This window comes from Gastrolobium bilobum, unplaced genomic scaffold, assembly GCF_033153095.1.
Source record: "Gastrolobium bilobum isolate Gb01-03AN ecotype WA unplaced genomic scaffold, APGP_CSIRO_Gbil_v1 utg74040, whole genome shotgun sequence".
NCBI classification, from domain to species: domain Eukaryota; kingdom Viridiplantae; phylum Streptophyta; class Magnoliopsida; order Fabales; family Fabaceae; genus Gastrolobium; species Gastrolobium bilobum.
In genome coordinates, this window is record NW_026897980.1 from 1 (window position 1) to 14,306 (window position 14,306).

Sequence of the window (14,306 nt, forward strand, 5' to 3'; positions counted from 1 at the left end):
TAGGATAATTTTCTTCGTGAGACTTCAATTGCCGAGAGGCATAAGCCACGACCATGCGATCTTGCATCAGTACACATCCAAGTCCTTTCAAGGACGCATCACAGTACACTTCGAACTTCCTGGTTGGATCAGGAATGGTAAGGATTGGAGCACTAGTCAATCTATCCTTCAGCTCCTGAAAACATTCTTCACAATCTACAGTCCACTCAAAAGGCACATCCTTCCGAGTGAGGCGAGTGAGAGGCTGTACCAATCGTGAGAAATTTTTAATAAATCTTCTGTAATAGCCTGCTAGTCCCAAGAAACTTCGTATTTCTGTGACAGTTCTGGGTCGTTCCCAATTCCTCACCGCTTCGACCTTGCTGGGGTCAACTGCAATACCCTCAGCAGAAATTACGTGACCCAAGAATTGAACTTCACTGAGCCAGAACTCACACTTAGACCACTTTGCATACAGCTGCTTCTCCTTTAAAATCTGCAAAACAATCCGTAAGTGCGCTGCATGTAATTCTTCATTGACAGAATAAATCAGGATGTCATCGATGAACACTATGACAAACTGATCCAGGAAAGGACGAAAAATGCGGTTCATGTAGTCCATGAATATCGCTGGAGCATTTGTGAGTCCGAACGGAATCACTTGATATTCATAGTGCCCATAACGGGTACGGAAAGCAGTTTTCGGAATATCCTCCGGTTTGACCCGGATTTGATGGTATCCCGATCGAAGATCTACTTTGGAGAACACTTTGGCACCTCTGAGTTTATCCATCAAATCATCAATCCTCGGCAATGGATACTTATTCTTTACAGTCACCTTGTTCAGCTGACGATAGTCCACACACAAACGTAGACTGCCATCCTTTTTCTTTATCAAAATGGCTGGTGCACCCCATGGAGAAGTACTAGGTCTTATGAATTCTTTTGCCAGCAGTTCTTCTATTTGCTTCTTTAACTCTCGGAGTTCCAAAGGTGCCATACGATACGGAGCAATGGAAATAGGTCCAACTCCGGGAATAAGCTCAATGGAAAATTCTACTTCCCGCTGAGGGGGTAATCGAGGAATTTCATCGGGGAATACCTCCTCGAATTCATTCACCACTGGTACATTTTGAATTGGATTTTCAACCAGGGTCTCAGCCTCGATTGACAAGAGATAACCTGTTGCCCCCCGAAGGAGCTCTTTACGAACTTGCAACAAAGAAATAGTAGCAAAAGACAGAAAATTACCGTCTCTCGAAGGAACAATGACCTTCCCTGCTTGGCAGTCCAAAGTGATCATGTTCTCCACCAACCAGTCCATGCCGATAATTACTTCGAAATTGAATACCGGCAAAACCACTAAGTTGATTGTATAAATGCTTCCTTCATACTCCAGAAGAACGCCTCTGCAAATTTCTGAGGCTGTACAGGATCCCCCCGTAGGAGTACTGATTTGTAATTCATAGGGGAGTGGAGCTGGGGTTATACCTATCTTCATAGCTATATGTTTTGCCATAAACGAACCAGATGCTCCAGAATCAAAAATAACAGAAATTGGATAACCGTTAAGGATTATGTTACCTCGAATAAGATTCGGATATTTCTGCGCCTCATTAGCATCGAGGGTGAACACTCTGGCCTGAGTAGGTTGCTGACTTGCATAGTTTTGACATTTAGAAGCGAAATGTCCAGGTTGACCACATCTGTAGCATGTGTTGCTTCCCTGTAAACAGACTCCAGCATGGTTTTTCCCACAATTAGAACATGCACTGGGACCCTGACGTCCTGCTGATGACTGACCGGGTGCATTATTTCTCTTGAAATTACCATTCCGAGCTTGCATCTGTGGACCCTTTCCCTTGTTCATTCCCGTGTTCTTCTTGAAGAATCTGCCCCCTCTGTTTCCTCCCTGCTGTTGCACCGGTTGTCTATTCAAATTTCTTGCTTCCATGATAATGCCTTCTGCCTGCCGACTCTGATTAATGATTTCGGGCAGAGTACGGATAGCCGTGGTCAACATGAGCTTTCTGATCTCGGGATGCAATCCACTCTCAAACTTCTCCACTTGCCACTCCTCATCATAGATGTTACGGTCAAAATTGGCATATTCCATCAGTTGTGCAAACTTTGCAATGTATTCATTGATAGTCATGTTTCCTTGCCTCAAAGACAGTAGCTCTGTGTGTTTCATTCTTCGCATTGCTTTTGGAAAGTACTTGTCCAAGAATACCCTCCTGAACACAGCCCAGGTCACTTCAGTATTTTGAGCTCGCAGCAGAGCTCTCGCGCCAGTCCACCATGTCAATGCTTCTCCCGTCAACTGATAGGAGGCATAGTCCGGCTTCTGAGCCTCCGGGCATCCCATCCGTTCGAAGATATGTTCGATCATCTGCAGCCAGTTTGCTGCAGCCTCAGGGTGGTCTCCACCTTCAAAGATAGGTGGTTGAAAATTACGGAAGTCCTTCAACCTCCGTCGGGCAATCTCCTCTGCATGGTCCTGCAGCGGGGGTTGATTCTGGTTCTGTTGACGATGTTCTTGCCATTCTTGGCTCATGTTCTGGACGAACGTGGCCAATCCCCCAATTGTTGTGATAAGATCCTCTTCAGCATTGTTAGTCCTTCCCCGAGTGGAACCGCGATTACCTGCCATGATTCTGCACTCACAATATCACGAAATGAGCTGATCGGACTCACTGCAGGTTATCTATGACAGCAAATTCAAAGTAGGTACTCGAGTTCAAATCGGGTAAGTTAACAATGCATCGATTCCTCATCACCATCTAGATCTAACAGTCTAATTACAACAGTTAATACCTAAATTTAACAGTTAACGTAATCCATCATCCGGCAGATAGCAAGTAGTGAATATATGTCAAACAACAAGCAAATCATTCAGCAGTTAATATCAATCAATTAAAACAAGCAACAGACAATTCAAGCAAAACAATCACCATGAACCAAAACTGCTCTGATACCAATTAGTGTAACACCCTCTCCTATATGCATCCAAGAGAGTCGTTTGCTAATCGTTATTCGAGTTGTGGAAACGGATGAAAACTTTTTCTAAGAAAAGATCTTTGAGAAGTTGTTGTGGAAAGCTGAATCTAAGAAAATTTTTGATGGGAAGAACTTAAAATGTGTTGCTGATAAAAATGGTGAAAATTTTTAGAAAAACCGTATCCCTTTAAATATTAATATAAAATCGATTTTTCAAAATATTTTTGTACAGTTAGCGAAATCTGAATGTAGACGCTTGGGGCTTCGCGTGCATATAAAATAATAGTAAATCGGAGGTCATTCGCCCCTTGAAACGTAACTCATAAGTTGACCGTAAACTGTTAAAATTCAGCATTAAAAATAATTCCTTTTCGCAAAACATTTTCAGATTTTCTTAAAATAGCCGCTGTTCGTAGAAAACTTAAAGCAGAAATAAATCATAGTTTTACAGTCATCCAAAAATCATCAAGTACCACATAATACAGTCATCCCAAGCTTAAAACAGTCAACAGTGAATAAATCCAGACAGCAACAAAATATAACAGAGTTCAACATCCAAGTCCTCAAATGCTTTTACGTTCTCCTGCAATTTAAAATATTGCAGCCCCAAAGGGGTGAGAATAAACCCAGTAGTGTGGCAACAAAACCAAATGCAACAGTATTAACTAGGCACAAAATCATAAATAGTCACTTCAAACATTTAATCCTTTTCATCATATATCATAACGCGTATATAACGCCCTTTTTTCCTTTACGCTCATAGCACCGTCGTGCGCGTAGCATCACAGTGGGTATTCCTAATGGCTCCCATGAAGGTGAATCCCACTGTGGAACCTATGCGGACTGAAGCCAAGTGTCCCCTCTCCTGGTACCAGGCATGCCTATATGATGCATGCTCAGTCACATATCCTCAATACAAATATATATATATAAGATGTCATGAATCAAGTATACATGCCATGTTATGCAATCGCACCCAACAGAAAAATGTATTATGATGTAAAATGCATGTATCCTTTCATATTCTTACCATTGGCTCATCATCGTCGTAACATACATAGAACAAATGTGAGCAACACATCACAATTCCATACACTAGCCAATAGTCACAGAAGGTAATACCGCCTACACATACCTCGTACGTCACAATTAAATGTACCAGACAGCAGCGTATAATCCAAAATTTACGGCTTTTGCGCACCTAATATACATTGCAACAAAATCAGAATACGTTTCAGCCTTCTCTATTAATTACCAATAATTCTCCAAGCCTAAAGGTTCATGTATCCATTCGGCCAACAATGTTATTTTCCTAAAATATTCTGACTTTCAAAACAGTCTTCCCAACGTTTAACAGTGAGGGTTTCTCAAGGTTCCTAAGCATGGCAGAATCGATTTTGACATAGAAGTTACTCAAGATTTTTATTCATACAATTTCCTATTTCTATACTCAGAGATGCGAAAAAGGGAGCTTATTATTCTGCTGTCTACATAATCTTAGATGGAGTTTAGCACACAATAAGGCTGGTCCAAAACAGAATCGGTTTCATCATACAAGGCTCATAACGTTTATTCAAATATTTAGCTTAACAACACATGGAGTGTGTGAAGGGAAACTAAACAACATGCTGCATATATAAGTTAAATAAAGCTTAGTTTATAACAAGTTTTATCAAGGCAGAATCGATTTCATCTCAACAAAGCATCAAGGATGATTTCTTCCAAAGCTCACGAATTCATTCAAGGATCGCTACAAGGGACCTAGGCATGCTGTCCAAATTATTTTGCTTCAAAAAAATTTAAAGGAACACCAAGCCATCATCAACAGCCCCATCATTTAACTTTAAGATCATTACCAAGTTCTGAAATTAATTCTAAGCTTTCATGCTTTCAACTAAGATCTGGGGGTTCATTATGGCGGAATCTAGAGAAAATAAATTACATAAGAAACCACTCCCTATACATGCTTCTCGGCCTGAACAGAAGACAGAGATGGAGGTTCAAAATTTTGTGCTTACCTTTCACTAGCGCACTAAGGAGACCAAATGGACAACACTTCAGCCCTTAATGATTCACGAAATAGCCAGCCCCACTCTTAAAACAGTGGTCGTGCGGATACAATAGGGAGAGGGAAATTAACTTGAGTTAGTTTATGAACGAATATCTCCTTTAAAGAAGGTGACAGAGGTTGCCACACATAAGTAACAACAAGACAAAACAATGTGTTACCTCTTGGAACAAATGGTGCACCGTCGAATGAAGAAGGCAGGGACAACGTGTGATTAAATTTTTGGTATCACTCTAAAGAGGTCCTCGGTTTTCAGTTAGGATACAAGGAAAAAGTGAAATAATTTCTTGAGTTCCCTCTGTACATATGCTTCGGTTTTGAAGTGTGAGAAGGAATGAAAATAGTAGATAGTGATGACAACTAATTTGTGTTGAAGTAGGAGGAAAGTTGTGTAATTTTGTGGTAGAGAAAGAGGGTGGTACAGTTGAGTGTCCCGAAACTCAAATTAAAGGTTTGATCTAGCTCCTTTCCTACCAAATCAGCGCATGAGAGATGGGAGGGGTGAAGTCTTAAGTGCCAATTTAAAGAAGAAATAAACCACAATTGCCCAAGCCATTCTTCTCACTTCAGCGCATGAAGGGGTGAAGGTAAGTGCATAATTTTCCAGCCAATGGCAATACATGCACACTGCATTCCCCTTCCCTTATTGGGCGCAGGTGTTAAGGCTGAGTGGTGTTAGAAATTAGGCTAACTAAGATTGACATAAAGCTGAATTTTGATTGTCCACCCAAACAAGTTATCAGCTTGCTCCTCTGCCCAAAACAGCGCATCGTACAAGGAGATAAGAGGTGTGAGTTGGTTGCCATGTGTGATAGCCAACCAATAAAGAGTGACCTTGTGGGATGACTAGGCTAAGATAGAATTTGAACAAAATGAAGTGAAATTGGGCTGATTACATGAGTACCTCCTAGGGTCTTAAAACTCGGCCCACACAGATTTGTGGGGGATTAAGAGTATCCCAGCCCAATTTGATACTAACACAATAGTTAACCCAATAAAATCATGCATTCCAAAGCCCTATTTAATTCTTGTAGTTAAAATTCATATTTTATTTCTTATGGTATGATTTATACATTCTTATACCTTAGAATTAAAGCTTCATAAGTCTAAAATAAATCCTCTCTTAGTACTATAATTCAATAATCTCCTACTTAGTTTTAATCCTAGGCTAGTTCTCAATAATTTCGAAGGCCAACAAACATTACATATATATATATATATATATATATATATATATCAAATTTAATTTTTCCACACGTGCATTCTTATCCTTACGGTCTTTTGTGTATTTTCCTAATTACGTGGGATGTTACAACAGGTGTCCCAGTCACTCTTATCTCCTAACCCAGGGAACGTTCCCTTTGTCTTTTCCTAACTAATAAATAAATAAATAACTGAAATAAATAATAAGAAAATATGCAATAGTGAGTACTAAATAAGGAAAAGGGGATGTACTAACCTATCACCTATTATTTAATAAATCTAAATGAACATATAACAAAACATATAATTATATCTATATATATATATATATATATATATTTTTGGGATTGTGTGGTCAGGGACCACCCCAAAACTACGTTCCTGGAACGGAACGTACTTTATTTGGACTTTTTGGAGAGGAACATCAGACGTTCCCTCCTTTTTGGGAGCTATGTGGTTATGGATAACCACCTCAAAACTTTGCTCTTTGTCAGAGAGCAAATGTATCTACTGGGTTGCCTCCCAGTCAGCGCTTAGTTTAATGTCTTTAGCTAGACATGGTACTTACCTCTCAAGGTGTTTCAGAAATGGTTGAGGGGACCTCAGTGTCCCTTAGTAGTGATCCTGGTGTTCTGGTTTGAAGGTTGGCAGCAATTTGCCCCAGATGGGACTCAATGTTCCTGACCACTGCATCATTCCTGGTGACATATTCCTTGACATAATTTTCCAGGGTGTTGATGCGTTGGTCATCTCTGTGGAACGGAACGTAGTTGTTTCTTCTTTGTTCAAACGTTCCACTGCTGCTACCTTGCTGATACTGCTGCTGATTGTTATTGAATGGTCTCTGGTTAATGGGTAGCCTCCATTGGGTGTTATGGTTCTGATCCTTAATGATAGTTCATCCAGGGCTTGAATGTGTATTTCGTCCTGCTTGTTGATTGTCTCTGGTGAAGTTCCTATTGCCAAAATTTTCTGCATAACACACCAATGCAGTGGATGGGCAGTCTGTTGAGTCATGAAGGTCACCACAGGCTGAATATGGTTCTGTTTCAGTTGCTATGAGTTGTAAGACTTCCATCCTTGGTGCTTCTTGGTCGGCTTTTAGGTTCTTCACTTCATTTATGAGTGATGCCAGCTAGGCTTCCATGGCAGTTTGTTTATCTAGTTCTAGCATGTCTGGCTTCCTTACTGGGCTCACTCTATCTATTGGCCATTGGAGACATCTTTCAGCAGTCCCTTCTATGATTTCATATCTTGATTCAAGTGTTCCTGTAAAAAAATATCCTTCTGCAGCAAAATCTAGGTGAGATTGAGAAGTATGGTCAAGTCCTTTATAGAAAGATTGTAACACTCCCCAACTTTCTACCCCATGGTTTGGACATTTTCTTATGATGTCCTTGTATCTCTCCTATGCTTCATAGATATTTTCTCCATAAAACATTCTGAAGTTAGAGATTTCTGCTCTAACATCTGCTTGTCGAGACATTGGGAGAAACCTCTCTATGAACTTGTTAGAGAGTTCTTCTCATGTGTGGATTGACCCAGGGGTGAGAGTTTTCATCCTTGTTTTAGCTTTTAAGCCCAAGGAGTGAGGGAACAACCTCATTCTCATGCTCTCTTCTGTTACACCCTCAGCTTTAAAATTATCACAAATATCTTGGAATGTTGTGAGGTGTGTGTAAAGATCTTCTGCAGGGAGTCCATTGAAGACCCCTGCTTCCCTAATCATGTGAAACATGATAGGTTTTAGTTCAAAATTGGGTGCTACAGGAAGGATGATTACTCCCCTGTCTGGTCTCTTCCTAAAAGGAGCAGCCAAAGTTCTGAAGTTCTGTTCAGGGGGAACCTTTTCATTGTTATTATTGTGATCAGCCATGCTTTCAGGAAATCTTTCTCTGAGGTTCCTTCTTCTCCTATGGAGTGTGCGTTCTGGCTCAGGATCAAAGAGAAACTCAGGTATTTCAATGGAGTGGTTAGAGTCTGTTTCAAACTCTTCACTCATAAACCAATAACACAGGGTATATATATATGCACAACAGATTCAGTGATCAAGAGAAGAAAGAAAAAAATATAAAAGTAAAGTCAGATATACAGTATATGTGTTAGAAAACAATGATAAGAACAACAGTTAGTGTTTCTATCCCCGGCAACGGCGCCAAAAACTTGTTGGGTGGTTTGCTGATGGTGGAAAATATAAGTTCTGATAGGGGACGTTCCTCTGTTCTTGCAGAACACAGATTCGTTCCCTTAGTTCCAACCCAAGTGCACAAGTGCACATATCAAGTAAGAAAGGGAGAATTAATGCCCAAATTATCGTTCCCACGAGGATATAGTGCTAATTATTGTTTTATCACTGTTTATAAAGAGTAAAAATGAGAAGAAAAGTTAGTAAATGAACTGTCTGGTCAAACATTCCCTACTGTCTTGAAAATGTTCCTCAGGAACAGTAGGTTCAACCTGATGGCAAACAGTTGCTCGCTGCGTTATGTATGTGATCCTTCCTGTTTAGAAGAAGGTGAGATAACAATCATTGGAGTTTTTATAAGTACTAAATAAAATAACATAAAACTACCAAAACAGAAATAACTATAATCAAGAGACAACAGGGTGGTGGTTAAAACAGTTTAACAGAAGGAACAGATTCACTGCTTCACTCTTAAAGGGGCTGTTTTCTCTGCTCGAGACTTAGCACCTTTTGGCTTTGTCCTAGTTTCTTTGCCTGCCAACTCTGATTCCTCAGCTCATGGTCTAGATGGCTCACAAGTTTCCATATTCCTACGGCTCCCTTGACTCCAACAGGTACTTAGTTCATAACCTTAAAATGGATGAGTTAGCCCCTTATTCCTAAGGTGACCAGTAGCGTTTTTGCCATGACATCTACCTTCCCCCAATGGCTAAGCTGTCTGAAATCCCTTCCTTATGGAAGTTCCTTTCTCAGTATGTACCCAATTTCCATTGGCGCACAATGAATATAGCTTACTTAGCCAAAGAAATACAAAAAGCTTCGGTCAAGAGTTTTGAAAACAGTTCTCTAAGAGTTTCACAGTTTACCCGTTCCACAGATAGTTCAGCTCATGGCTGATAGTTTAAACATAATTATTCTCAACTGAAATCGCATAGACCCGAGATTCAGTCAAGAGATAACGATTGGAACAAAGAGAAAAACACTTATATTAATTTAAAAGACAGTTTACAAAAAGAAACAGAAAATGGAGAAAGATGGGTAATTGCTCGTGAGGAGTCTTGATGGTTGTTTACAGAGAAGGGAAGAGGGGTTATCGCTTAACTATAATTACAACTGAAAATTAAACTAAGTTACTAACTACTACTACTACTACTAGGTGATCTTCTTCCTTCTGGACTTTAATCCCTCCAGAATCCGATGATGTTTTTGTGTGAGGGAGGTCCTATTTATAGCTGGAAGAGGAATGGCAAGACTGTAATTCCCTTGGAGCTAATTGCTTGAATGAGGGGAGGGGATGGGACGGTGGCAGCAGAGTATGGAAGCTTGCGTGAATTGCTGAATGGAACAGGGTTTGGTGATGATTAGCCGTTGTTTGCAGGTCTTCCCATGTTTTGCTTCTGTTTTCAGCCAATGAGAACTCTTGATTCTCTGCTCTTCACGTTTCCAGCTGCTCAGTTGGTGCACCGCCTTGCTTTTTAGAAGTCTTTAACTCTACGTTACCTGCAAAGTGTACAGAAGCATTAAATGAATGGAGTAGGTGCATTAAATGCGTCTCAGTCCGTTCCCCTTTTAATATATTTTAAAGGAATACGTTACCATCCATTCCCCCACTGTGTTTTTGTCACAAATGTGTAAAATAAGTGATTTTCATGCTGAAGTTGCTCATCAGATGAGGGAACGTATGGTATTTTGCCATCAAAATGGGCTTAGATGGGAACGAATTTACGTCCCATCACTCCGCGAGCAACAATGTCTGCAGGATGCTGAGGAGGAGGGTGGTTATTCAATGCCGGATCTGCAACTCAATTACGTGGTGCTGGGGTAGAGGCGGTATCAGACACATTCTCGCTGACATAGACTGCATTATAATCCACCTCATTTTCTGGTTGATGATCAGGCTGATTAACCTCTTCCAGAACGGGACCCAGCGGCTGGTTTAGAGGTTGTGGCTGTTGTCTATTGCTCCTTGTACGGACTTCCATCTTCAATCAGGATTGTGGGAATATCAAATTTACCTTTTTCCCCACAGACGGCGCCAATGTTCTGTCTTGGAGACAGAGATATCCAACCCAATGGACTAGTATGTTGATCTAGGATCCGGTGACCTCTCCAAGGTATCTATGAAGGAGATACCCTTGAGTCAAGCAGATCAATGAATAACGGCTTTGCCAATAGGGTCTGTGTGCGCACAGTGACAACATAACAGTAAGAGAGAGAGCATAACATACCTTTAGGTTTTACTTCTTATTTATAGGATTTACCTGTGGGTAGTAGAATATGGACCTTTAGCGCCTCTGATAAGGGCCCAAGCCCATCTGCCATGTTGTCGTATTAGGATTAGTATCCTTAATGGATACTTTTCCATAATTATGCTTGATTTAAATCTTAGATTTCCCCTTGTTGTGTCTGTTGATCAATGGGCCTCTTATACGGGTCCATAAAAGTTATCCATATTTAATGCAATCTCTGTGATTGTAACTAAGCTTAATATCATATACAATGCTAACAAAACTGGTTCTAGAATGAGGTGTTACAACCACCGTGCCGGAATCATGCCACCACCATTAATTCCACCACAAGGTCGTATTGTTCCTCTTCTTTACCGATACAAAGAGGAAAAAGACAACAAAGAAAAAGAAAGAAAAGGTAAAGGAGTTTTGAGTTAAGAGTGCAAATTTTCAGCACAACCTGTTAAACATGATCTAAACTTGTATTCGTATTTGTATCGTGTTTATGTTAGGTGTATTTATGTTCGTACCATATTCATGTTAACTTGTTTAAATTAAGCACTTATATAATTACATATTCATCCCTACTTACCCCATTTTTATTTAGTAATTTGAGATTAATTAAGTAATTTTCATTTAAAATGTAAAATTGACGGATTATTCGTGTCGTATAGCGTCAATTTGTATAGTAAATGAGTTGTGTTAGTGTCAAAGGTTTTCACGAACAACTATTCATGTTGAATTCGTGATGGCCTGTGTAAGTAGATCAAACAGTTCTTACACCAATGTACATGATTTTTATATATTGGAAGAATGTTTTCGTTTTCACTATAAGAAATTTTTTTCTACTACACTCACGTAAAAGTAAGCAAATCCCATTATAAATAGAAAATAGAGAGAAGATTAGTGAGATCCTTTCATTTTTATGTGAAAGTAGCAGAAAAAATTTCAACAGAAACTATAACATTAAACACACTTTATATATATATATATGTGTGTGTATGTCTGTATGTATGTAAATATATATTAATTTATATCAATATAAATCTTATATCCATTATTAATTGTTGATTTTCAACTTATTAATCATGGGGAATTGACTTCTGAATGCAAGTGGGATAAATGAGAATTGTTGATTTTTGTTGCGTGAACGGCAAGCATACCAATTGTTCAAGTAATAAAGTGAAGAGTAAGATATCCTTCCCACGATCTATCAAGCACTAATTTCACTATGCGATCAGAGTTGGATCGACCGTGAGGATTTTTGTGAATATGATTGAAATATAAAAACACAAGCTATAACTAAAAACTAACGAACAAGAACAGAATCAAAAACTCAGAATAAAGAACAGATTAAAACTAATAATGCAAAAGCATAGCTAGGGTTTTGGTTTTTTCAATTCATCCTAATAAATCTACCATTTCCCTCAATCAATACTCAACTCATGTTATTGACAACTCTTCAAAGATTAATTAAAACCTAATCCGTTGGCTTTTCAATTCTTTACCTTATTAAAAACCCTAATTCCTCAATGATCTGGCTTAGGGCAAGCATTAAGAACGAAGAATCAAAATAGTCATAGGTTTTATAAGTCTATCCCTAGATCAAACAAAATCTAGCAATTAATCAAATCATAGTTTAACACTAACATCCTTATTGTCATGCAAAACTCATGTGTTCATCTAAGATTGCCCAAATAATAAATAAAACTAGGAATGAAAAATAGATTAATTGCATAACATTAAAAATTGAATATCAAATTACAGGAAAAGAGTAAATAACATTAGGAATCCATTGGTTCCATCTAACCCTAACTACAAGAAAATCTAGCCTATAGTGAAGAAACAGAAACAGAAACAGAAACAGAAGTTGAGAAACTAAAGAAATCATAAGAAGAACTCAGATGTCGATCTCCTCGGTGAAACATTGATCGATCCTTCACCTTCTCCTCCAAGAATCGTCCTTTCTTTCTCCCAAGATCGCTGATAAACTCTATATCTTTGACCCATTTCGTTCCTCTTGTAATTAAAAGATATGTGGGCCTTTTTATGAGATGCTTGCTACTGAAAATAACACCCTGCTCACTAGTTTGCTCGTTGTATCGAGCAACATAGCGAGATGAATTGACATGCTCATTGAGCAACATACCAGTGAGGAAAGTTGATATTCAGTACATTTTTTATATGTCCTCACTGAGTTTGCTCGTTGTACCAAGCAACTCAGCAAGATACAACGTGAAATAATGCTCATTAGTTTCTGCTTGGCTTGAGTCTTGTCTTCCTCCGGCTTATTTGATACATCAATATTCTGATATAGCAATTTTAACCTAAAACCCATATATTTTTCAGTCAGTATCTTACCTACGAAAACTAGAAAAGTCTTTTGTATCTAATAACATTTACCATGCCTTTGACCATATTCAACATTGGGAGATGTGAGTGTCATATTGCATCACACATCTTGTGTCATGCCATATATACAAAAAGTGAGACCCACACTTTTATTTATTTTATTTTTTATTTTTTATAGTAAGACCCACAATTTTTTGTGTCTATGGTATCACACAAAATGTGTCATGCAACATGACTCTCACATTTTCCTTTTAACATTATTTAGCATACTTTTGGCCCTAAAGACATGATATAATTGACACTTAATAATTTTTTATTTATTAATCACGGGGAACCTCTTGAATGCGAGTGGGATGAATGAGAATTGTTGATTTTCAATTTATTAATCACCGGGAACTGACTTTTGAATGCGAGCGGGGATGAATGAGCGATAATAAAAGTTAGAATGATGTAAGTCGATTATCCATACACATATACATAGACACGTGAATTCATACAAAAATATGAGAACTGTTTATTACATGATAGATATCACTCTAAAATATAAACAAATTTGAGCCTAATAAATCCAACCTACGTTGAATGATAATTTTTATTTCCCTCGTGTTTCCAGTTGGACTGTTGCGTATGCGCATTATTATAGGGTCTTCTATCGTTCATTTTCACGTGTCTATGCTTGGAACAATAAATTTCATTGAATGAGATACCTTGTTTTGAATCATTCATACACAACCTAATGAGAGTATGAGACATTGAGATCGATACAGTGGCGGAGCCAGGCTGTAAATTTAGCCTGGGTCAAAAAAATTTACATATTAAATTATCAAAATATTTATCCTAATTACATAAATTTATTGGGAAAATTTTTTATTATGAATTCTAGCATATAGATCTAAATGATTTACTAAATAATCTCACATAATATTAAAAATTCAAATGAATAATTGCCAATGATTATATATCAAAGCAAACATAAAGGCACTAACCTTTCCGGTAAGAATTTCAAACATATATAAGAATTGCATTTTTCTCCCACATCATAATAAGTAATGAACCAAGTATTGCCTTAAGCATATAAAAACACACAAATATAATAATTATAGGTATAATAACATATAATAAATAATTTAAAATATAATAAAAAATTACAAAGGTTTTTGCTCCCACTTTGAGGAAAGTGGTGCCTTTATCAGCGCTAAATTGGCAGAGAAAGAACAAAAATTGAAAGAGAGGCATCAGTGCTAAATTATCAGCGTTAAAGTGGTGTCTTTCCACTATGAATTTTTTGTTG

General features: G+C 38.3%; 1 protein-coding gene and 1 non-coding gene across 2 annotated transcripts; one reads left to right on the forward strand and one right to left on the reverse strand.

Annotated features, from left to right (window-relative positions):
- Positions 1-32: 32 nt before the first annotated feature.
- On the reverse strand, positions 33-2,632 carry LOC133311925 (uncharacterized; the record flags this gene model as incomplete). Its single annotated transcript, XM_061513061.1, has 1 exon — positions 33-2,632. A coding segment is annotated over exon 1 (2,600 nt), but the record flags the coding sequence as incomplete, so codon positions are not given.
- A 4,982-nt stretch (positions 2,633-7,614) lies between these two features.
- LOC133311926 (small nucleolar RNA R71) lies at positions 7,615-7,721 on the forward strand. Its single transcript, XR_009751609.1, has one exon. It is a non-coding gene; the product is annotated as a small nucleolar RNA R71 (small nucleolar RNA).
- The last annotated feature ends 6,585 nt before the right edge of the window (positions 7,722-14,306 follow it).